This window comes from Pan troglodytes, chromosome 11 (genome assembly GCF_028858775.2).
Source record: "Pan troglodytes isolate AG18354 chromosome 11, NHGRI_mPanTro3-v2.0_pri, whole genome shotgun sequence".
NCBI classification, from domain to species: Eukaryota; Metazoa; Chordata; class Mammalia; order Primates; family Hominidae; genus Pan; species Pan troglodytes.
The window spans coordinates 38,496,643-38,521,395 of NC_072409.2; the positions used below are offsets into that span (position 1 = coordinate 38,496,643).

A 24,753-nucleotide genomic window follows, 5' to 3' on the forward strand; every position below is an offset into this window, starting at 1 on the left:
TTGGAGGTTATCTCAACCATCCTTTGACTTCCATGCAGTATTATTTCTCTTTTCATTGGCTCATGACTATTAGGCTTAACTGTAGTAGCTATCTTGAATGGAGCCTGGATGTCTGGCACAATATATCCTCTCCATTTTTTGACCTTTATTGTTTGTCCTTGCTTTAATGCTTTTGTGAGATTTTGTTTGTATGTTTTGTTGTGCGCATTATCAGTTTTTTTGTTTTTTAAGTGATTGAGGTCGCACCATGTTGCCCAGGATGGTCTTGAACTCCTGGCCTCAAGTGATCCTCCCACGTCTGCCTCCAAAAGTGCCGGGATTATAGGCATGAGCCACTGTGCCCAACCCATATTCATTAAATGCTGCAAGCACAGTTCTGCAGCAGAGCCTGAATCTGGAAGTGCTTCTCCCAGATGTCATCTCATCAGGAAGTCCTTGCCTGATAACTTTATATAAAGTAGCACTACCATTATTTAATTTGTCATTCTTTACTTATTCCACTTATTTTCTTCATAGCATTTTTTTGTAACCACCAAAGATAAATATGTCTACTTGTTAGTCTGTCTCTACTCACCAAAATGTAAACTCCATGAGAGAGAGAGTTTTGATAGTTTTGTTCACTCCCGTTTATCCAATGCCAAGACCATAGCTGGTACAAAGGAAGCACATAGTAAATAGTTATTGAATTAATTAATTAATGGAACACATTTTTTTCTGTTCCCACTGTTATCAATCTAGGTTAGCACCCCTTGCCTCTATCTCCTGGACTACTCTAGTTAGAAACTAGAGATAAATCAGTGTTCAATTAATCTAAAAATTGATTACAAAAATAATTTGTTGTAGTACTCTACAAATGTTTATTAAGCAACTTCTATGTGCCAGATACTGTACTAGGTTCAGGAAACAACAATGGACAAATAAACAAAAAATTACTTATTTATGGAACTATATTTTAGTGATGTGGGTTATTTCGTTTTTGTTTTTTTTTAATTAGTCCATTTGACCAAACCAATGACCTTGATCCCTAGTTGCCAGAAAACAGTCTGGGGTCAAAAACAACCTTTTAGTGCTAAAACTCCCAATCTAAACTTACACAAAACACAAAAACAACTAACTAAAATTTTCCTTTAAAAAGTCTGCCTCATATTAAACGTTTTCTTTAAATGTATGCTTTTCTTGGTATTGCATAGTCTTATAATAGGGAAGATGATAGATAAGTATGTATTTCAAGTCTGTAATTCCTACATTGCAAAATTCTGTCATTCAGGTTTATTACTATTTCTCCCTTCCCATAGGGATGTTTCAAAACCGGAAAGATATAGTGGCGACAACATAATCTACAAACCACCAGGGGTAAGTTGCTATTTCTTAATGTTGTATGATAAGATATAATTTAAATACATGCATAAGATGTAGTTTTATATGTGTTAATGTTCATAGACTAATAGAACTTTAGAATTGAAAGGAAGTTTGAAGCATCATCTTGTGCTGATCTAAACCCTTCAAAATGAAGATGGGACCACAGAAGCCTAAAGTCACACAGGCATTAGAGTAGCAGAGCTGGCATTAGAGTAGCAGAGCTGGCATTAGAGTAGCAGAGCTGGCATTAGGGATCTCCTGACTCTCAGGCCTTTTCTATCTCTCTGGCATTCAGTCTGGGAGCCAGATTTTTAAAATGCTCCAGTTGTCTGTGATTGTCACTTCTACCCGTATTGTACTAGCCAAACTCCCAAATCTTCTGGGGTATAAATTTACTTGGTACCTGCCAAATAATAAGGAGCAGCTAGGTTGTTTTTAACCTGTGGGGTAAGAAGTTTTAAGTAGCTGCTTAGGCCCTACCAGGTGATGGTAGCCATAACTAAGAGACAAAAATCATAGCACGTGTTATCCCAAATTCACCAAGCGTCTGCCATTGCAATTTTTTTTACATACAAAAAAAATGGAAATTTATGGATATTTTTTCAATTTATAGTTTTCATTTTAATGTTGTTTACAGTGTTTTGACACTGAGATTTTTAATTTTTATGCAGTCAGATAAATGAATTTCTTGCTTTTAGAAAGTTCATATTCTATTTTGAATTCACATAGGTGTTTGCTTATATTTTTTGCAAGTGCATTTCTTTGAGTAGCTTACTTAGTATCATCATCTCTAGATTATCAGAATCCAGTACCTATCTCTCAGTGGTAGTGTGGTTGTTCAGAGCATGGGCTCTGGTGGTATCAGACTGGGTTTGAATGTCAAATGTGCCACCTTCTTAGTATGTTACTCTGGGAAAGTTTCTTCGCTTCCCTGCGCTTCAGTTTCTTAATTAGTAAAAACGGGATGATAAAAACAGTACTTGCTTTATTGGGATGTTGGGAAGATTAAATGAATCAACACATATAAAATGTTCACAACCATGCCTAGACCCAGTAAGTTTACTGATTAATATTAGCTATTATTTTTATCATCATTTTAGACACTTCATAGATAATTGATTTTGAGTTAATGTAGAAACAGATATGTAGGTAATAAAAGAAATAGTCGTGCCTTACATCCATATAGCATCTTGTATGTTTCAAGCCTTTTTCACTATCCATATTTTCTTCTAAAAGAAGAATTTCTAAAATTTTCAGCTCTTAGGAATAGCTAAATTAATTCATTTGGAGAATTCTTTTCACAATGCCTTCCTGCCTTTGGTGAAGATACTGATAAAGAGTTAATTGACCTAAATCCAAGAAAAAGCAATAGGCTTGGGTGTCACAGGTTAGATTATTAGCTCCCTGGTAATCACAGAATTATTTGCTTTTTGCCACCCATGGCCCTCTTTCTTGGAAGTTCCATGATCTATGTTTCTTTTGTATTACCAGTAGATTTTCTGGGTTCATGGATGGATATAAGAATGTACTTTTTAGCCTGGGCAACATAACAAGACCCCATCTCTGCATAAAATAAAATAATTAGCTTGGCGTGGTGGCATGTACCTGTAGTCCCAGCTACTCTGGAGGCTGAGGTAAGAGAATTGCTTGAGCCCAGGAGGTCAAGGCTGCAGTGAGCCGTGATCATGTCACTGTACTCCAGCCTGGGTGACAGAGTGAGACCTTGCTTTAAAAAATATAAAGAAAAAAAATAAGAATATACTTTTGCCAGCACAGGTTAGATTTAATTTTTTTTTCTGTTTTGTAATAGCATTCTGCTCCGGATATGGTGTACTTGGGAGCTATGACAAATTTTGATGTGACTTACAATTGGATTCAAGATAAATGTGTTCCTCTTGTCCGAGAAATAACATTTGAAAATGGAGAGGTATGGGCTTTCTACTGTGCATTGTTACTTTAAATTCAAATGTCTGAAACCACAAGCTTCCTCCACCAGTCTTACTATGTTAACAGAGTTATCAGTTGTAAGAATCATATAGTGAACATAACTATATCATAGCTGTTTCTGTAATATACACCAGTGATTCTTCACCTTTGCTATCCCAGAACCCCTCTGTTACATTTCCAGTAATAGTAGTAGTTCACTACAGCCTTGAAAATGAGTTTGAAAATGCCTTTCAGGTGATTCTGATACCCATCTGTTGGTTGAGGATCCCTGTTTAGGTGGATGTCCTTTAGAACAAGGGTCCCCATCCCCTGGGCCGCAGACCTGTATCAGTCCATGGCCTGCTAGGAAGAGGGCTGCCCAGCGAGAGAGCATTACGGCCTGAGCTCTGCCTCCTGTCAGATCAGTGGCAGCATTAGATTGTCATACGAATGGGAACCCTGTTGTGAACTGTGCATGTGAGGGATCTAGGGTGCATTCTCCTTATGAGAATCTAACTAATGCCTGATGATCTGAGGTGGAACAGTTTCATCCCGAAATCATATCCCCCACCCTGATCAGTGGAAAAATTGTCTTCCATGAAACCAGTCCCTGGTGCCAAAAAGGTTGGGGACTGCTGCTTTAGGAGCAATGCTTTGCAGATTTTAGTTACAATTATTTCTATACAATGAATAATCCTTTGCCACTAGAAGATTTTTCTGTTTTTTGTAAAGCAGTTAATGTTGTCTTTTCCATTATAAATAATGAAAGCAGGTAGCAGTGATAGGTAACCGACCTCAGTCATCCCATGCATCTGAAATCAAGCCCATCGAAATTCTTACAACTCCCACCAAAATAAAACTTAAAAACCTAAGAGGCTGGAGGAACAAGTACAAAGAGTTATGTCTGTAAGGACCTCTCTCCTTTCTTTACTTTATGTAAGACATATCTTTCATTCCAGGTCTTTTGTTTTTAAAACCAATGGCCTAAGAATGCAAGTTTTTAAAAACTTTGTATTAGGTACAGTTTTTAAAAACTTTGTGTATGCATATACACTTCAAAGAATTGTAAGTGTATAAATCACAGTTTGAATATCTGGTCCCCCAAAATTATCACAGAGTAAACACACCCATATAATCACTACTTAGAGTGGTATGGACCAAATATTTGTGTGTCCTAATATTCATATGTTGAAATCCTAATCCCCAATGTGATAGTATTAGGGAATGAATCGTCCATTCATGAGATGGAGTCCTCATGAATGGGATTAGTGACCTCATAAAAGAGACCTCAGAGAGTTATGTAGCTCTCTTTCTGCCATGTGAGGATACAATGAGAAGTAGGCAGTCTGCAGCCTAGAAGACAGCTCTCACTAGAACTGACCATGCTGGCACCCTGATTTGGGATTTCCAGCCTCCAGAATGATGAGAAATGAATTTCTGTTAATTTGTAAGCCACCCAGTTTATGGTACTTTAATATAGCAGCCCAAACTAAGAGAGAGGGTGGACAATTTTTTTCAACAAAGGGTCAGATAGTAAGTATGTTAGCCTTTGCAGTTCATATAATCTCTGTGGCAGCTACTCAGCTTTGCAGTTGTAGCACAAAAGTAACCTTAGACAATACGTAAACAAATGAGCGTGGCTGTGTTTCAATAAAGCTCTTTCTGGACAAATAATTTTCACATGCTGTGAAATATTAAATTTTTTTCCCAATTATTTAAAAATGTAAAGACCAGGGCCTTGTGCCATGGTTCATGCCTGTAATCCCAGCACTTTGGGAGGCCAAGGTGGGTGGGTCACCTGAGGTCGGGAGTTCGAGACCAGCCTGGCTAACTAACATGGTGAAACCCCCGTCTCTACTAAAAATGCAAAATTAGCCAGGCGTGGTGGCAGGCGCCTGTAATCCCAGCTACTCGGGAGGCTGAGGCAGGAGAATCACTTGAATCCAGGAGGCAGAGGTTGCAGTGAGCCAGGATCCACCACTGCACTCCAGCCTGGGCGACAGAGTGAGACCCCGTCCCTCCAAAAAAGAAAAAAAAAAACCAAAAAACAACTAAAGACCAATTTTAGCTTGTGGACCTAACAGAATCAGGCAGCAAGTCAGATTTGACCCATGGCTATAATTTGCCAATCCCTGAGCTAAGTCCAGAAATAAAGTATTTCCAAACCCCTTGTCTTCCTTCTCAGTTATTACCCCCATTTACCATCTTCATAATCACCATACTTATTTTCAATAGGACTATAGGAAGCTTTTCCTGTTTTTGAACCTAAAATGGAATCATGTCTTTTGTGTCTGGCTTCTTTCACTCAACTTTATATTTATGGAGTTCATTCATATTGCATGAAGCTGTAGTTCATTCATTTTCATGCTGAATATAATTCCCTATATAAATATAACACAATATATCCATTCTACTATTGGTGGACATTTAGACTGCTTCCAGATTTTGACTACCGTGAATAATGCTGCTATGAACATTCTTATCTATGTCTTTGGTGAATATATGCACAGATTTCTACGGATATATATACCTATGAATAGAATTGCTGAGTCATAGGGCATATATACATTCAATTTTAGTGGATACCAGTTTTTCCAAAGTGTTTTAGCAGTTTACATTCCTACCAGTAGTATATCAAAGTTCACACTGCTCCACGTCCTTACCCACATTTGATACCAGCTATTTACATTTTTAATCTATTTTGGTGTATGTGTAGTAGAGTCTCATTGTGGTTTTAATTTATATTTCCCTGATGATCAGTGGGATTGAGCACTATCAGTTGCCTTTTCCGGAAAGACAGATGGTCGTAGAAGAAAAGCAGCTTCAAATGCCATGCTTAATGTTCTGGGTTTCCTTCTATTCCAGTCTTGGCCCATAATTCTTTGTTTTTTTTTTCACTCTTGGATGCTTTCAAAAAGTGTTTTATTATTATTATTATTATTACTCTGGTTTTTCTAATTTTCCCAGTAGTAAGATTAGTCCAGATTACATCCATTATTACTCCAGAATGCAATTTTTAGCACTATAGCTTAACCTAATTGTAATACAACAAAACCTGGAGTTCTTAAGAAAGAGTATAATTTCAGATTTGATGTCTTCTGTTACTAAGGTGTATGTATATTGTTAAGTGCTTTCAGATTTGGAGATAATATATGTGAATTCTCCAAGATTCCCTGAATCTTTCCAGAGGCTTCCAGCTCTTAGATCTTACTATCTCTTTCTCCCTTTCTTGGGGAAGAGAGAGCAACACTTAACTTTTGGGACTGACCATTGTGAGCAAACCAGAATGCTCTTTGCCCCCTCTTTGTCTTGAGAATGCATTCTTGGGGTATTTTTGATCTGCGTCCATTGCCATTTCCAACACTTAGACTGGGATATATAAGGCAAAAAGAAAACCCAAGGAACTGAGTACCATTTCTTGGATCCTTAAGTCCTTAGCCAGTCTGCTTTCTTTTATTTGCTTCTCAGGGCCTTATGTTTGTTTATATAATGTCCAGGATTTTTAGCTGAACTTCCTGGGAGAAATAGAGACAAGTGTCTACTTCATCTTTCTGGAAGCAGAAGTCTATGCCAACAGCATTTAAAAACTCTTTAAAAGACTTTTTCTTACCTGATTTAAACGTTGCCTTTGCATTTTAGTACATAAAAATAAGTTAGTATTTTTATGTCAGCATGGTACATTTTTGGTGTACCTTTTCCACCATAAAATAATATTTAATTCTTATTAAGCTTGTAGCAATTTCAAATCAAATGTATGAATGTTTGTATGAGATTCTCTGGGTGTGTCTGCTTGGACAGATCATTGCAAACCTAAATCATCTTACATTGGCTCTTTGCTGAGTGTTTCATAGAAAGAGGATTAGTGCTGCCAGGATCCAGTTTAACATGTCAGAATACCCCACTGGGACATCCTACTTGTTTATAATAGCTATTTCTCAAATCAAGGTTCTAAAAATGGCTTCTCATGAAATGTGATTAATATATTTTTAAGCCTGCAAGCTTAAATATCATAAACTTATCAGGCTCTATTGCACTAGATATGCAATAGATATTGCAATAGATATGCAAATTCATTGCATATCTTAATGCAATGCCATATTTTAAAATATTTTGGAATTTTGAATTATAGAAGACTTTTGAGTGAAAATTCTAACACAAGCCTTTTCTTGGAAAGTCTCTTTTTTTTGGTTTGAAGAAGTTGCTTTACCAAATTTTCTAGTTTCTTTTGTTCCTGAGATTCTTTGGTTCTACTTCCTTTTCCCCAGTTTTTTAGAATTTCGGGGAGTATTTCTAATTTGAAAATCTGAAATGCTCCAAAATCCAAAATTTTTTGAGCACCTACATGACACTCTTGGAACATTTCAGAGTTTTAGATTAGGGATGCTGAAGCGGTAAGAATAATGCAAATATTTCAAAATCCAAAACACTTCTGATCCCAAGCATTTTGAATAAGAGATACTCAACCTTTATTTCTATATGACAGCTTGGCATTTTAAGTCCATTCTTAGTGACCAGAGTATTTTTTTATTCAGTAATGTTCTGTTGCTTTTTTCAGTGTTATTTTTGAACCTGCTTCTCAAAGTAGTATTTCCCTGGATTCTGAGTAATTCATATTGTTAAGATGCATCTTGAGTCATTGTAGTTGTTTTGTATGTAGTTTTTTGAGATGGTTTGAATAAATATGCTCAGATTGGGTGTCTTTCTATCTTTAATTATGTGTCATTACCCCCCATGACACACTGGATGCTCAGGTACAGGAGTTCAAATGTTTGGACCAAATAGTGGCTTTCAAACCATTTTTCATTGTAAGGCAAAGTAAGACATTTTCACTAGTATATACATAATTCTCATTTTTCATTGAATAATACCCTTCTATGTGCAGTGCACTCAATTTTATATTCTCTTGTTTTCTTTTTAATACTGGATATATAGATTGGACATAGCACGCATAATCTTGTCTTGCCTCCATCTCTTTCCTATCATTAATAACTTTTTAAGGTAGATAAGACATTTCACAGAATTCAAAATACTGCTCCTACAATTTGAGTGTTTGGCCACAAGGTGTCAGTGGTGTGTCATAGTTTTATAGTACCAGAAGCCTAGAAGAGATTGGGATTTAAGCTCCCTCTGCTTTTTAATGCACATTCATACTTATTTTTTTTTAACTTAGAATTTATTAATAGAATAGTTAAGTACAAGCAATTGTAAAGCAGACTGTTTGAAGTCCTTTATATCAAACTTTAAGGAAGTAAACATTTAAAAAATATTTCTTTATATTTGAATTGTTAGTCTTTTCCATTTTGATCTTAAACTTGGTTTTGAAAGAGAGGGTGGATTAGACTTTTTCTGCTAACAGTTTATATAAAAATGAATCTCCTGGCTTTCTTTTTTTTGCTTTTCTCTTTTTTTTTTTTTTTTTTTTTGAGATGGAGTTTCGCTCTTGTCGCTCAGGCTGGAGTGCAATGGTGCGATCTCGGCTCACTGTAACCTCCGCCCCCCAGGTTCAAGGGATTCTCCTGCCTCAGCCTCCTGAGTAGCTGGGATTACAGGCGCCCACCACCACGCCCAACTAGTATTTGTAATTTTAGTAGAGACAGGGTTTCACCATGTTGGTCAGTCTGGTCTCGAACTCTGACCTCAGGTGACCCACCCGCCTCAGACTCCCAAAGTGCTGGGATTACAGGTGTGAGCCACCGTGCCCAGCCTGTCCCTGGTTTTCTTACTTCTGTAGGCCTCAGGTATGTTTAGTTGGATTACTTAACAATTTTTAAAAAATTTGCATTCACTCATTTAGTCCTCAGAGGCCCAGGAAAATTTAAGAATTTGTCATGACTATTTGCCTGCTGTGGTAGTTCTTGCAGGGGTAGTTTTTAAAACCAGATTTAAAGGTATAGACCTGGAAAATCTTAAACAGTGAAACGGCATCTCCCTTCCCCGTGGTTGTTGGCACATCTAATAATTCTTGAGATTTATTATGTTGTAAGCAACCATTTAACCATTTAACCAACCATTAAATCATTTAATCTGTGGGGAAAGATCTGTTTCCTGTAAATCTGGTTGTCTTGATATTCTTCTCCTTAATCTTTTAACATTTGTTTGGTAAAGAATATGCTTGTATGGACATAGTAAACTTGGAAGCCTAAGCAGCATGAATTACCACCTATTTAGCAACATTTGTTTATTTATTGATATATGTTGATTGTGAGGAAAAGAGAAATGAAATAAGATTGTCTTCAAGGGGTTTTCAGTTTAATATTTCATATGTACAGATAACGTAACACAAAGTCATGCCCCGTGCCACATGAGGGGCACTGATAAAATGCTCTTGGAGTTTAGAAAAAAGAATTTTCCGTTGATAAAATGCTCTTGGAGTTTAGAAAAAAGAATTTTCCTTTGACAGGGATGGAGTGGAATGAGAGATGACTTTAGAGAAGCGGCATTACGTCCTGAAAAGAAAAGTGCTAAGAGAGAAGCAGAAGTACTAAAGAAAATGGGAAAATAGGAGAAGGAGGTTAGAGAGGAGGGGACTAAGCATTAGTTTTGAGTATTTAAGGTACTTGTTTAGAATTTGAAATGGAGATATTAAGCAGGCAGATGGAAACCTAGGCTTGGATTTTGTACTGGAGCTGGGCTTGTAGACACAGATAAGCGATCAGTTAGAAGTAGTGATCAAAACTGTTGAACTACATGAACTTGTCAGGCTAGAGCAGAGAAGTCCAAAGACAGTCATTGAGACCAGCATCAGTTAATGGATGGGGGAAGAAAAAATGTGAGTCCAAGAGATAAAAGATGAGGAAGAAAAAAATCAGCTTACTAAAAGATTAATGTGATGCCAGGGGGTGGGGAGAGGGGAGATGGGAATCACTACTAATGGGTATGTGGTTTCTTTTTGAAGTGATAAAAAATATTCTGGGGCTGGGCGCAGTGGCTCATGCCTGTAATCCCAGCACTTTGGGAGGCCGAGGGGGATGGATCATGAGGTCAGGAGATTGAGACCATCCTGGCCAACATGGTGAAACCCCATCTCCACTAAATATACAAAAAAATTAGCTGGGAATGGTGATGTGCACCTGTTGTCCCAGCTACTCAGGAGGCTGAGACAGGAGAATCGTTTGAACACGGGAGGCAGAGGTTCCAGTGAGCCAAGATTGCACTAGTGCACTCCAGCTTGGGCTACAGAGTGAGACTCCGTCTCAAAAAAAAAAAAAAAAAAAAAAGCTCTGGAATTAGTGGTGATGTTTGCACAACCTTGTGAATATAATTAAAACCACAAAATTGTACACTTAAAAATGATGGGCTGGGTGTGTTGCCTCATACCTGTAATTCCAGCACTTTGGGAGGCTGAGGCAGGCAGATTGCTTGAGCCCAGGAGTTTGGGACCAACCTGAGCAACATGGCGAAATCCCATCTCTACAAAAAATAACAAAAATGAGCTGGGCATGGTCGTGCATGTTTGTAGTCCTCACTATTTGGGAGGCTGAGGTGAGAGGATCACCTGAGCCTGGGGAGGTCAAGGCTGTACTCCAGCCTGGGCGACACAGTGAGACCCTGTCTCCAAAAAAACAATGGTGAAATTTATGGTATGCTAATTGTATCTCAGTTTTTTAAAAAAATAAATGTAACAAGAGGCTTAATAATTGATCTTATATACAAGTGAAACAGGCTTAAATATGGAGATGAGAGCCAGAAGAAAACTTTTAATCCTGTAAAATAGGTCCCAGTTTGTTTTTTAAAAAATAAACGACATTTGTACTTTCTGGTGAGGTAGTTCCTAGATTTATGGAGAGATCCTCAAAAGGATAGTTGATGAAAATAATTTTGTTATGAGACCCTTTCTGGACTTTTTCTGATGAGTCAGAACTTAGCATTTGTTGGGGAGAATAAATGATTAAATCTGTCTACGTATCACATTTTATTTAATCATGTCTACCCATTGTATTATTCTCCAATTACAACAATAAAAATTTTAATAGCACTTTATAATTTTCAAGGTGCTTTTCTGTGTGTATAAAGAGGTATATAAAAATATATAGGGGTAGGTATTTATTAATAATGTTAATTGTATATTGGTTGAGAATTAGTTAAATAATGGAGGTTTTGTTTTTTACCCTGGATAAAACACTTCAGCTTTGGGTAAGTTTTATATGTAAGTGTAATGGTTTTTGCAACCTTAGAATATAAAAAAATACAAAAAATTTTGCAAATCAGATTTATTTATTGCTGATATACTGTTTTTCACTGTTACTTATGAAGACTGAAAATACTAATCATGTTTACCCCACTCTAAAATTAACACCTTGGTAAAGAACCAGCATAGTTCACCTCTATATGTCATGAATTCAACAGCCTAACCCTGAAGCCTCATATCCCATACTGGCTAACAGACAGTGGGGGCAGATCAGTTTCTGCAGCAAAGCAGGGCATGTGGGTCCTCTGACTGTCTGGGTACTTGAGGTGGGGAGGGGAGTGAATTCAGTCTTCTGTTCAGGCTAATGTTTATTCACACCACTGGGCCTTTTTTTTTCCCCCGGGATATTGCAACTATTGCATTACATGGGTTGGGTTCAAAATTGTTCCTACCTAGAAAATAGCTACAACTGAATGGAGAAGCCTGATAATTCTCATTGAATGCTTCTCTCTACAGGAATTGACAGAAGAAGGACTGCCTTTTCTCATACTCTTTCACATGAAAGAAGATACAGAAAGTTTAGAAATATTCCAGAATGAAGTAGCTCGGCAATTAATAAGTGAAAAAGGTAGACAGATTAAGGTGTTTATTTTCATCATTTCTTTCTCTCTTTTTTTTTTTTTCCCTTTCATCATCTCCCCTCCCATTACTGTCAAATCACATAAACATATTTGGGTTAAAAACTTATTTTAACACATTCAAATGTGATGGTAAGGAGGCATTAGTAGAGAGATAATATGAGGTAGTGTTTTTTTGTTTGTTTGTTTTCTAACCATTACTATTTTGGAGAGAAAAATCAAAGTGCATGAAAAGCAGGGTCATGAATGAGCACTAGTTCTGGGCACTTTTCTTCATTGCTTGTGTGACCCCTTTTCCAATGGACATTCCCAGAGATGTTGCTGAGAGAGCTTACACAGTCTGATTAACATTTATTAAAATGAAAGAAAGTTGAGTAGTTGTCTGTGGATTTCTCCAAAGCATTTAATGGAATTTGAGGTGTCACCAGCTTTTCCTCTGTAGTTAGGGAAGAAAGTCAAACAAAATAAACTGAAGGTACTCTATAGAGCTGCCCATTTTAGTCACATACTATCTTGCAGGTTGAATTCGACTAAAAATCAACCAGTATGATTGGAATAGGCTGGAATGAAAATGGTCCCATGAGAATGGCTCATATATCAACTTGAACTTCCTGCCTAGAACCTGATAATCTGCAAAGTAAATGATTGCCCATTTAAGGAAAGTAAAAAATTCATTATAGCCTTCAAATTTGCGCTAAGTCAATATGATTTCTAAAGAAGTTATACTCTGTGCCCTAAGAACTAAAAGCCTACCTATTTTAAGTGTTAGATATTTAGGTTTTAGTTTTTCTGATCTATATTACTCTTAAGAATGTTGGGTGCTTTTTTTTTAGTATGTCACTTTTTGTGAGCTTGCAATCTTACAAAAATATTTTCAAGAAAATTTGAATTTACCTCTCAAAATTCTTTTTTCTTAAAGGTACAATAAACTTTTTACATGCCGATTGTGACAAATTTAGACATCCTCTTCTGCACATACAGAAAACTCCAGCAGATTGTCCTGTAATCGCTATTGACAGCTTTAGGCATATGTATGTGTTTGGAGACTTCAAAGATGTATTGTGAGTATTCATTTTGTTTTTTAAAAATTACTGATATGTTTTTCAAAAATGAACTGAAAATAGTTGTTTGAATATTTTAAATAATCCTATGTTGGAACAGTAAGACTTTGTTAACTGGATGGGAGAGGTTTGGGTGACTGCTGCTTTTTTTCACTATAGAGTGTGGTATAATTATGAACATTATGATATGGCCTTGTAGAAATACCAACATTAAGTGATTAGAATTGATAATGAATGCTTGGATGATTAGTGATTAATGCTTGGGAATCAATCTCTCAAAGAAAATTTTTGTCTTGTGAGAAATTAGCTCTTCATTGAGTTTGGTCTTTACCAAGCACATTGAGAAAAATAGCTTATAACCTTAGGCCAGGGTAAAGGAAATTGGTAATATTGCTGTTCATTCGTGACTGCACATAGCAAGAACATTAGTAGTATTTATGAATCTTGCTATTACTAGGCGTTTCTAATGGCATATAGCTATGAACTGTTCCAAGAATAGGTAAGCTTTCTGACTCAATTCTCAGATATTTATAGTATTAATATATGTACAAGCCTTGTAGCTACTACAGATACTGAATTTTTATCAGCTTTGTGAGGTGTTAAATACAGTGGTTAAAAATGTAGATGTTTCTTATATGAAAAGTTTAAGCAATACAGGTATTCAAATTAGACATTTTATTTTGAAAATTCATTTAAATGCCATTTTTATCTCAAAAGATTAAATTACACAGAGGATGATTTGTAGTCCTATGGCAGAATGAATTACCCCACTGAGTTCTAAATATTTCAGTGGAGATGTGGTTGTTTGGTAGAAGATTCCCAATCCTAAAATTACCTAGGAAGCCTAGATTTGAGTCCAGCCTTGGGAAAGTCACTTACCTCCTCTGTTCTTGTTTCTTCGTATATAAAAAATGGTTAATGATACCACCTACCTAATGGGATTGTTATAAAAACTAATGAGAAATAATGATTATGTTATAAACCATAAAGTAGTGAGAAATCTTAGTTGTTCTTACTTTATCTATGCTCAGAAAGATACCATTCAAGCTATCAATTCATTAAATATTTTGCTATCTCTTCTGTATGACAGACATTGTGCTAAGAACCAAGGGTTTTTACTGAGACTGGGTCCCTGCCCTCAAATAATTCATAACCAAGTAGAGGAAAGGGACAACCAGGTTAACAGGCAATTGTGTTTTATTAAGGGATAAGTGCTCTGACAGAGATCAACAGAGTAGTACCTGATCCAGGATTTCTGGCGATATTGATGCCCAAGGTAGGTATAAAGTTTTGTAGAAGTTTATCCCGACGTGAGAAGGAGATGGGGCTTAGAGAAAGGTGACATTGGCAAGAACAAGTTCAAGGGCTGTTGGTGAATATAAATGGAAAGGTGAATGCTGAGGGATGAGGTCAAGAGAACTAACACATGAAAGTCCTTACATGCTGTGTTAAGGAATTTTGACTTTATCCTGAAAACCATGAAGAGCCAATGAAAGGTTTTAATCAGGGAGTGACATAATCAGATTGTTTTTTAAAGATTACTCTGGCTGCAATTTGGAAAATAGATTAGAGGGGGTCAAAATAAAATCTAGGAGACTGTTCAGTAATCTAGTCAAGAGTTGATTATGAAAGTTAATCTCAATGGACATCAGCAAGATGACAGAAAAGGACTTTCCATGTTCGTCTCCACACAGAAACATCAAGTTGAACATACATCCATGCAGAAAAATACCTTCACAAGAGCTAAGGAAACCAGGTCAGAGATAATAGTACCTGAGAGTAGTAAAGAAATGATGCATTGAAGAGGCTAAAAAGGACAGTTTTATGCTACTTGCACCACCCCTCCCCCAACCCCAGGCAGCACAGTATGGAGAGAGATACCCTTCATGTGGGGAAAGGAGAAGGAAGTTAGCACTGAACTTTTCCTCAGACCCTAACACTTGGCTTGTCCTGGTAAAACCCAGTGCCAGAAAGGCTTCTGTGGCCCCAGACTCCAGGCTGGTACCCATGGACTGAGCATTTAGTCCCACCCTGGTGCCAGGCGAGATCTCCAAGCCCCAGGCTGGATTCCAAAGCTGCAGGCCCGAGGCCTGCCCAGCAGACTCAGTCTCTGGACCTATTCCAGCACCAGGCCAAACCCAGTGGCTTCAGGCTCCAGACCAGCTGCCCATAGCCCTGATCATGAGGCTAGCACTCACAGACCCAGGGTTCAGGCTTATCCTAGTAGACTCCAGTGATGGACCAGCCTCCATGGACCCAAGTTCTAGGACTACACTTGTGGATCCAGGTTTCAGACTGGCCCCTAAAGCCCCAGGACCCAGGCTAGACTTTGCAGACCTGACCCCCAGGCCAGCACCTGCACACTCAGCCACCAGGCCAACACAAGTGGACCCAGGCTCTAGCCAGACTCCTAAGCCCTAGGCTTTCAGCCAGCCTCAGTGGCTTCAGATACCAGGCCAGCAACCATGATCCTACACTCCAGACAAGCTGCCATAGATCGTGATTCCACACCTGCCCCAGCACTAGGTCAGCTGCAGGTTCCAAGGACCCAAGATCTAGGTTTGCTCCAGTAGACAGAGAGTCCAAGTTCACCCTAGTAGGCCCTGGTTCTAGGCCAGTCTCCATGGACGGAAGCTCCAGGACTACCTCTGCAGACCCAGGCTCCAGGCCAGCCCCTGTGGACTCTTGACCCAGGCCCACTCCCACAGACTCAGCCTATCCCAGTGGACCCAGGCACCAGGCTCATCCCAGTGCCTGGCTGGCCCCTGCAGACTCAGGCTCAAGGCCTACCCCAGTGCCAGGTCAGCTCTAGTGGACCCAGGCTTCAGACCCACCCTCTTAGATGCAGGCCCATTCCACAGAACCAGACAACAGGTCCACTCCTGTGGACCCAAGTTTCAGGCTTAACTCCATGGACCCAGGCACCAAGCTCACCCACCTGCTGACCCAGGCACCAGGCCAGCCAGTGTGAAGACTCTTAAGAGCAAGCCAACCTATGGACCATACCAGGCAGCTGGACTAGAATCCCTGAATTGACTGACTAGTGAAGGGCTTTCCCAGACAAAGCCAGTCAAAGACTAGAGTAAGTCTCTACATCTTCAAATGCCCAGACATCAATGTAAGGCAACAAGAAATGAAAAACCAAGGAGACATAAACATAACATCACCAAAAGAGCACAATAATCTCCCAGAAGCTGACCCAAAGAAATGGAGATGTATGAACTGCCTGACAAAGAATTCAAAATAATTGTTTTAAAAAGTAACATCCATGAACTTCAAGAAAATACTGAGAAACAATTCAATGAAATCAGGAAAGCAAGTTACCAAAATGAGAAGTTTACCAGAGAGATTGAAATTATATATTTCTTAAAAATTAAACAAATTCTAGAGCTGAAAAACACAATGAATGAAAAGAAAATGTAATAGCATCACCAACAGAATTGAACAATTAGAAGAAAGAATTTAAACCTGAATATACAGGTTATTTTAAAACATACAGAAGAAAAAAAGAATGAAGAAAGTTTATGGAATTAATGGGACAGCACCAAAAGAGTAAATATTCACGTTATAGGAGTAAATGAAGGAGAAAGGAGAAATAAAGAGGTAGAAAGCTTATTTAAAATAAAAAAAGCTTTGCAAATCTGAGGAAAGTTATAAGTATCTAGGTACAGGAAAGTCAAAGAACTCCAATCAGATTTAGTCCAAAGACTACACCAACACGTAAACTGTTGAAAATCAGGGACACAGGGAAGATTGTGAAAGCAGCAAGAGAAGATTCTGAAAGCAGCAAGAGAAGAGCAAATAACATATAAAGGGGAGTTCCAGTACAGCTAGCAGCAGTTTTCTCATCAGAATCCTTATAGACCAGGAGAGAGTGGGATGATATGTTCAAAGTCTTTAAGGAAGAAAACTGCCAACCAGCAATAGTATATTAATACCTGGCAAAGCTGTCCTTCAGAAATGAGAGCTAAAGACTTTCCCAGATGAACAAAAGCTGAGGGAGTTCATTACCATCAGACCTGTCTTAAAAAGAATGCTAAAAGGGAGTTCTTCAGGCTGAAAGAAAAGGACAGTAAGTACTAACATGAAAACATGAAAGTATAAAACTCACTGGTGAAAGTAAGTATACAGTCAAATTCAGAATAATTCTGTAATGGTGGTATATAAATCACTTATAGCTTTGGTATGAAGGATAAAAGACAGAACTATTAAAATAATAATAGCTACAATAATTTTAGGGATACACAATATAAAAAGATGTAAATTATGACACCAGAAATTTAAAATGTGAGGAGGGTAGAGTAAAAGTGTAGTTTTTTTTTTTTTATGTGAATAAAGTTTTTATCAGCTTAAAATAGCCTGTTATGAGCATAGGACATAGTGAAGAAATGTACAAAATAAAATAAAAATTTTAAAAACCCTATTATAATTATATTTTATGTAAATCTCATGGTAACCACAAAGCAAAAAACTTTAGTAAATACACGAAAGATAAAAATTAAGGAATAAAGCCTACCACTAGAGAAAATCACCTAATCACAAAGGAAGACAAGAAGAGAGGAAGAAAGCAACAAAGGATCTACAAAACAACCAGTGAACAATTAACAAAATGGCAGTAGTCTTTACCCATCAATAATTATTTTGAATGTAAATGTCTTAAATTCTCCAGTCAAAAGACAGAGACTGGCTGAATGGATAAAAAGCCAATACCCAACTATAAACTGCCTACAAGAGATTCGCTTCACCTATAAGGGACACAGGTAGACTAAAAGTGAAGGGAGGTAAACAGATATTCGGGACATATGGAAACCAAAAGAGGGCAGGGTAGCTATAATTATATAACATTTAAGTCAAAAACTGTAAAGCAAGGTCATTATGTAAATATAAAGAGATCAATTCAGCAAGAGGATATAATAATTACAAATATATCTGCATGCAACATTGGAACACCAAAATATATAAAGAAAATATTAATAGATCTGAAAGGAGACTATAATACAGTAATAGTAGGGGACTTCAATACGCTACTTTTTCAGCAAGGGCCACATCATCCAGACAGAAAAATAGGGAAATTTTGGACTTAAATAGTTTTAGCTCAAAGGGACCTAACAGACTTATATAGAACATTCTATTCAACTGAAGCAAGATACACATTCTTCTCAAGTGCCCATGGAACATTCTTCAGGATAGATCATATGTTAGGCCACAAACAAGTCTTACCAAATTTAAGAAGATTAAAATTGTATCAAATATCTTTTCTGACCACAATGGTATGAAGCTAGAAATCAATAACTGGGAGTAAATTGGAAAATTCACAAATACCTAGAAATCAAACATGTTACTGAACAACCAATGGAGCAAAGAAGAATTTAAAAGGGAAATTTTAAATTATCTTTTAAAAAATGGAAATGGAAATACAACATACCAAACAAAACTTATGGGAAGCAGCAAAAATAGTTTTAGGAAGGAAGTTTTATAGCAAGAAACAACTACATCAGAAAACAAGAAAGATCTCAACCTAACATTACATCTCAAGGAACTAGAAAAAGAACAAACTAAGCCCAAATTTAGTAGAAGGAAGAAAATAATAAAGATCAGAAGAAATAAATGAAATTGAGATTAGAAAAACAATAGAAAAGAGCAACAAAACTATAGCTGGTTTTTTAAAAAGATAAAATTTTAAAACTTTTAGCTAGAATTAAAGAGAGAAGTCTCAAAAAATAAGAAATGAAAGAGGAGACATTACAACTGATACCACAGAAATACAAAAGAATAAGAGGCTACTATGAATAATTATGTCAACAAATTAATAACGTAGAAGAAAATACTAGGCACATACAATCTACCAAGGTGGAATCATGAAACAGAAAATCTAAACAGACCAATAGCAACCAATAACAAATAAGAGATTGAATCAGTAATGAAAAGTCTACCATCAAAGAAAAGCCCAGGACCTGATGACCATTCTTTCTAGAACTACCAAAAAATTGAAGAAGGGAGAAAGTTTTTTTTTTTTTTTTTTGATACAGGATCTTGCTTTATCACTCAGGCTGGCGTGCAGTGGAGCAATCATAACTCACTGCAGCCTCAAATTCCTGGGCTCAAGTAATCCCACCTCAAGCCTCCCGAGTAGGTGGGACTACAGGCATGTGCCACCATGCCCACCTAATTTTTTTTTTACTTTTTATAGAGATGGATTCTTGCTGTTTTCCAGGCTGGTTTCAAGCTCCTGGCCTGGCCTGAAGTGATCCTCCCACTTACGGCCTTCCAAAGCACTGGGATTAGAGACATGAGCCACTGCACCGGCCTGGGAGAACACTCTTAAACACATTTAAAGTCAGACTAGGACACTACAAGAAAAGAAAATTACAGGGTAATATCCTTGATGAACATAGATGCAAAAGTCCTCAACAAAATCCTAACAAACTAGAGACCCTGGTTATGGTCGATTGATTTTTGACAAAGGTGCAAAAAAGGTGCACTTTTCCCAGCACCAAAAAGAGAGAGAAAAGAGAGTCTCTTCAATAAATGGTGCTGGAAAAAGCGGGGGGAAACTGGATATCTACATGCAGAAGAATGAAATTAGACCCTCATCTCGCCCCGTATACAAATATCATCTCAAAATAGATTAAAGACATTAACATAAGATCTGAAATTTTAAGAGTACTGAAGAAAACAGGGAAAGCTTCATGACATTAGTGTGGGCCACAAATTTTTGGATATGACCCCAAAAGCACAGGCAATAAAAGCAAAAATAGAAAAATTGGATTACGTCAAACTAAAAAGTTTCTGCACAGTGAAGGAAATCTACAAAGTGAAAAAAACAACCTACAGAATGGAAAAAAGGATTTGCAAACCATACATCTGATGAGGGGTTAATACTTAAAATATATAAAGAATCCAAACAAATCAATAGTAAGAAAACAACCTGATTGAAAATGGGTAAGGCATCTGAATAAACATTTCTCAAAATAAGACACACAAGCGGCCAATAGGTGTATGAAAAAGTGCTCAACATCACTAATCATCAAAGATATTAGAATGGTGTCTTTGACAACCCATGGAGTGGGAGAAAATCTTCACAATCTATACGTCTGACAAAGGACTAACATCCAGAATCAACAATGAACTTAAATCAGTAAGAAAAAAACAAATAATCTCATCAAAAAGTGGGCTAAGGACATGAATAGACAATTCTCAAAAGATACACAAATGGCCAACAAACATATGAAAAAATGATCAACATCGAGAGGACGGCCCTGAGCGGAGGGGGAGGGGCGGGGGACGGGGTGGGGGGGCGGAGCCCTGGCCTCCCAGTGCGGTACACTGTGCCTCAGGTGCGCTGTGTCCACGCCCCGCCGCTGTGGGAACGGCCGTGCGCTCCCCGCAGGCGGTCATCCGCCTCCTGCCCCGGGCCTCACCAAGGAGCAGCTGCACCTGCTGCCCACGCACGACTACTTCCAGTTCTTTGCCGCCGACCTGAGATCCAGAATATAAAAACTTTTTAGAAACCTACTGTGTGGAGGAAGAGAAGACCAGTGCCAACCCTGAGACTGCTGGGGGAGATGGAGGCGAAGACAAGAGAGCTCATTGCTAGAAGAACTACACCTATTTTGGAATATATTAAAAATAGAAAATTAGAAAAGCAGAGAATTCGAGAAGAGAAGCGAGAAGAACGGAGGAGGAGAGAGAAAAGAAACGTTTGCGGGAAGAGGAAAAAAGAAAAGAGATGCAAAAAAAATGAGATAAACCGAAGAAAATTGCAGAGAAGTAAGGATTAAGGTCACACAGCAGCAGTGACAAAGAGCACAGGGATGTGGAGAGATCTCAAGAAAAAGAATCTGAAGCACAAAGACAGCATGTGGATGACCGCAGGAGGCACAGAGCTCACCACGAGCCTCACTGGCTTTCCAGAAGGCGTGAAGATTAGCAGAGATGGGGGAGCCGGGACAGCGGGGCTCCGAGGGAGGCCGTGGAGAGACCAGGAAGAGCGCAGAGGTGTGTTGACGGTCCGGCACCCAGAAAGGAGCGACTGGCAAACGAGGACCGGCCGGCCTTGCAGCTGTATGATCCGGGAGCTCGCGTGTGGTGGAAGCGGGAGGAACTGCAAGGCAGAAGGTTCAGGGACAGATCCTGAGAACAGGGAAGAGGCAGAATGAGTCACTGCGTGCACCAGGCCTCCGTGGACGAGCGAGGGTATCCCAGAAATGTGTAAATGACCCCGAGGGTGACATAGAAACACACAGAAACCATTCTAAAGAAACTAGTGATCATGTCTTAAATTAAGCAGAATTCTCACGAATTTTAACCATTCCTGTTATACACTAGTATTTGTTGTTTAGCCAAAACAGAAAATGACTTCCATTGGACAGTAGAAAAATGTGTGTAAAATAGGGAAGAAAGTTAGTATTGGATCAGTGCAAGTCCTGAAGCACTTTCAGTGCTGTGAGAACGACACCCACTTTGGGTTTCATTCTTTTGTAAGCAGAGGAGCTGTCAGTCGCTTGTGCTTCTCGGTGGCCTCTGAGCTGTGGTGTCGAGTAAAGAGCAGTTCTTGTTTGTTACAACCTTTGTGAGTCAGCCATGCCTGCAAAGTGTGCTGTGTTTTAGTCCTGGTAGGAATATATATCAACAGTTCACACTGTATAAAACCCAATAGCTTCAACTATTGCCCTTTCAACAGTTTTGCCACTGACCGGATGAAAATGGTTTCACAGTCTTTGGATGGATGCATTTGTGGTTTGTAACCATTACGGTTTAAACCATGGTTTAAGGATTTGCCCAAATAACAGAAATTTTGTTCGGGAAGGGATAAATTTGGTAAAGCATATAGAGCCTGCCTTTGCGTTTTAGACATAACTTAAAATAGCTTTCTGAAACTGCATTCTACAGTTTCTTCCTTTCAGTGAAATTGTTAAATGTTAATGTATTTTTGGCACTGCGATTGTAACCATTTATTAAATAAAAATTTTGTTAAAAAAATGCTAAACATCACTAATGATCAGGGAAATGCAAATAAAAACTACAATGCAATATCACCTTATTTCTGCAAGAATGGCCATAATAAAAAATTTTTAAAAAGTAGATGTTGGCGTGGATGTGGTGATCAGGCAACACTGCTGGTGGGAATGTAAACTAGTACAGCCGCTGTGGAAAACAGTGTGGAGATTCCTTTAAGAACTGAAAGTAGAACTACCATTTGATACAGCAATCCCGCTACTGGGTATCTACCCAGAGGAAAGGAAGTCATTATATGAAAAAGATACTTCGCACGCATGTTTATAGCAGCACAATTCACAATTGCAAGATCATGGAACCAACCCAAATGCCCATCAGTCAACAAGTCGATAAAGAAACTGTGGTGTGTGTATATGTGCATATATGTATATATATATATATATATATATACACACACACACACACACATATACATACGTGTGTATGTGTACATATACATATATGTGTGTGTGTGTGTGTGTGTATATATATATATATACATGATGGAATACTGCTCAGCCATAAAAAGGAATGAACAGCAATTTACAGTGATCTGGATGAGACTGGAGACTATTATTCTAAGTGAAGCAACTCAGGAATGGAAAACCAAACATTGTATGTTCTTACTGATATGTGGGAGCTAAGCTATGAGGACACAAAGGCTTAAGAATAAAACAATGGACTTTGGGGACTTGTGAGGAAGGGTGGGAGGTGGGTGAGGGATAAAAGACTACAAATAGGGTGTAGTGTATACTGCTCTGGTGATGGGTGCACCAAAATCTCACAAGTCACCACTAAAGAACTTACTAATGTAACCAAATACCACCTGTACCCCAATAACCAATGGGGAAAAAAAAAAGAATAATGGTGTCTTTGTTTTGTCTTGCTATAAAGGAATACCTGAGGCTGGGTAATTTATAAAGAAAAGAGGTTTATTTAGCTTATGGTTCTACAGGCTGTACAAGAAGCATGACACCTGCATCTGTGTAGCTTCTGGTGAGGGCTTTTATGCTGCCTTAAAACGTGGCAGAGAAACTAAAAGTGGAAGTGGGCACATGCAAAGAGGGACCAAAGCTGAGGGGCGTCCTGGCTTTGTAACAACTCACTCTCACAGGATCTAATTCAATCCCAGCAAAACTAATCCTATCTCACTAGAGCTAGAACTCAACTACCATGAGGGTGGCACCAAGCCATTCATGAGGGATCTGCCTCCGTGACCCAAATACCTCTGATTAGGCACCACCTACCAGCACCTCCATGTTGGGGATAAAATTTCAAAATGAGGTTTGGTGGAGACCAACCATATGCAAACCATAGAAGATGACTATTATAAAAGAGACAAAAGTGGTGGTGAGGATGTGTGAAAAAAGGGAACCCTTGCACACTGTTGGTGGAAATGTAGATTAGTCATTATGGAAAACAGTATGGAGTTTACTCAAAAAAAAAAAAAAAAAAATAGAACTACCCTATGATCCAGCAATCCCACTACTGGGTATCTATCCAAAAGATAGGAAATCAATCTGTTGAAGAAATATCTGCACTCCTATGTTCATTGCAGCATTATTCACAATAGGCAAGATACGGAATCAATCTAAGTGTCTGTCTACAGATGAATGGATAAAGAAAATGTGCTATATATACACAATGGGATACTATTTAGCCTTTAAAAAAATGAGATCCTGTCATTTGTAACAACATGAATGAACCAGGAGTGAACAGTATGTTAAGTGGAATAAGAAGCCAAGCACAGAAAGACAAATACTGCATGATCTCACTCATATGCAGAATATTAAAAGTTGAACTCATAGAGGTGGAGAGTAGAATGGTTGTTACCAGAGGCTGGGGGTTATGGGGATTGGGGAGATTTTTAAAAAAGGAAACTTCAGTCTTTCAAAGGGCATCTATAAAGGACCTACAGCTAATGTCATATCTAATGATAAAGGACCAAATGCTTTTCCTGTACGATAGAGAACTAGGCAAAGATGTTCAATCTCACCACTTCTTTTAGTATTTTACTGGAAATCCTGGCAAGTACAATAGAACAAGAAAATAAATGAAAGGCATTCAGACCTGAAAGGAATAAATAAAACTAACTTTCTTTGTATATAACATGATTATCTGTATAGAAATTACCAACAAATTATTAAAAAGCTCCTAGAACTACTAAGTGATTTGAGCAGTATACAGGTTAACTTTTTAAAACATCACTTTTATTTCTATACAAAGACAATGAACAATTGGAAACCAGGATTTTTTTTTTAAGTTCCATTTATAGTAGCTCCAAAAGGAGGGGGGAAAAAAAACTACCTAGGTATAAATCAAACAAAACATGTGCAGAATCTGTATGTTGAAAGTTACAAAATGCTGCTGAAGGAAATCCAAGACAACCAAAATAAACGAGGAAGCATACTGTGTTGATGGATTACAACACTCGATACAGTCAAATTGACCTATAAATTTAATGTGATCCCAGTCAAAATCTCAGCTAGATTCATTGTAGATATAGACAACCAGATTCTAAAATTTATATGGAAAGGTTAAACCAGAATAGCTAAAACTGTTTTGAAAAAGAAACAAAGTTGGAGGACTCACATTACCTAGTTTTAAGACACAATATAAATCTAAGGTAATTAATACAGTGTAG

General features: G+C 38.0%; 1 protein-coding gene across 1 annotated transcript in view; it reads left to right on the forward strand.

Moving 5' to 3' along the window:
• The window catches only part of ERP44 (endoplasmic reticulum protein 44), a 117,983-nt gene that overhangs the window by 80,926 nt on the left and 12,304 nt on the right, over positions 1–24,753 (forward strand). The window contains exons 7-10 of the mRNA XM_003312200.4: positions 1,296–1,353; positions 3,170–3,286; positions 11,930–12,041; positions 12,971–13,112. Coding sequence (XP_003312248.1) covers positions 1,296–1,353; positions 3,170–3,286; positions 11,930–12,041; positions 12,971–13,112 — 429 coding nt within the window. The remainder of the gene's footprint in view (positions 1–1,295; positions 1,354–3,169; positions 3,287–11,929; positions 12,042–12,970; positions 13,113–24,753) is intronic.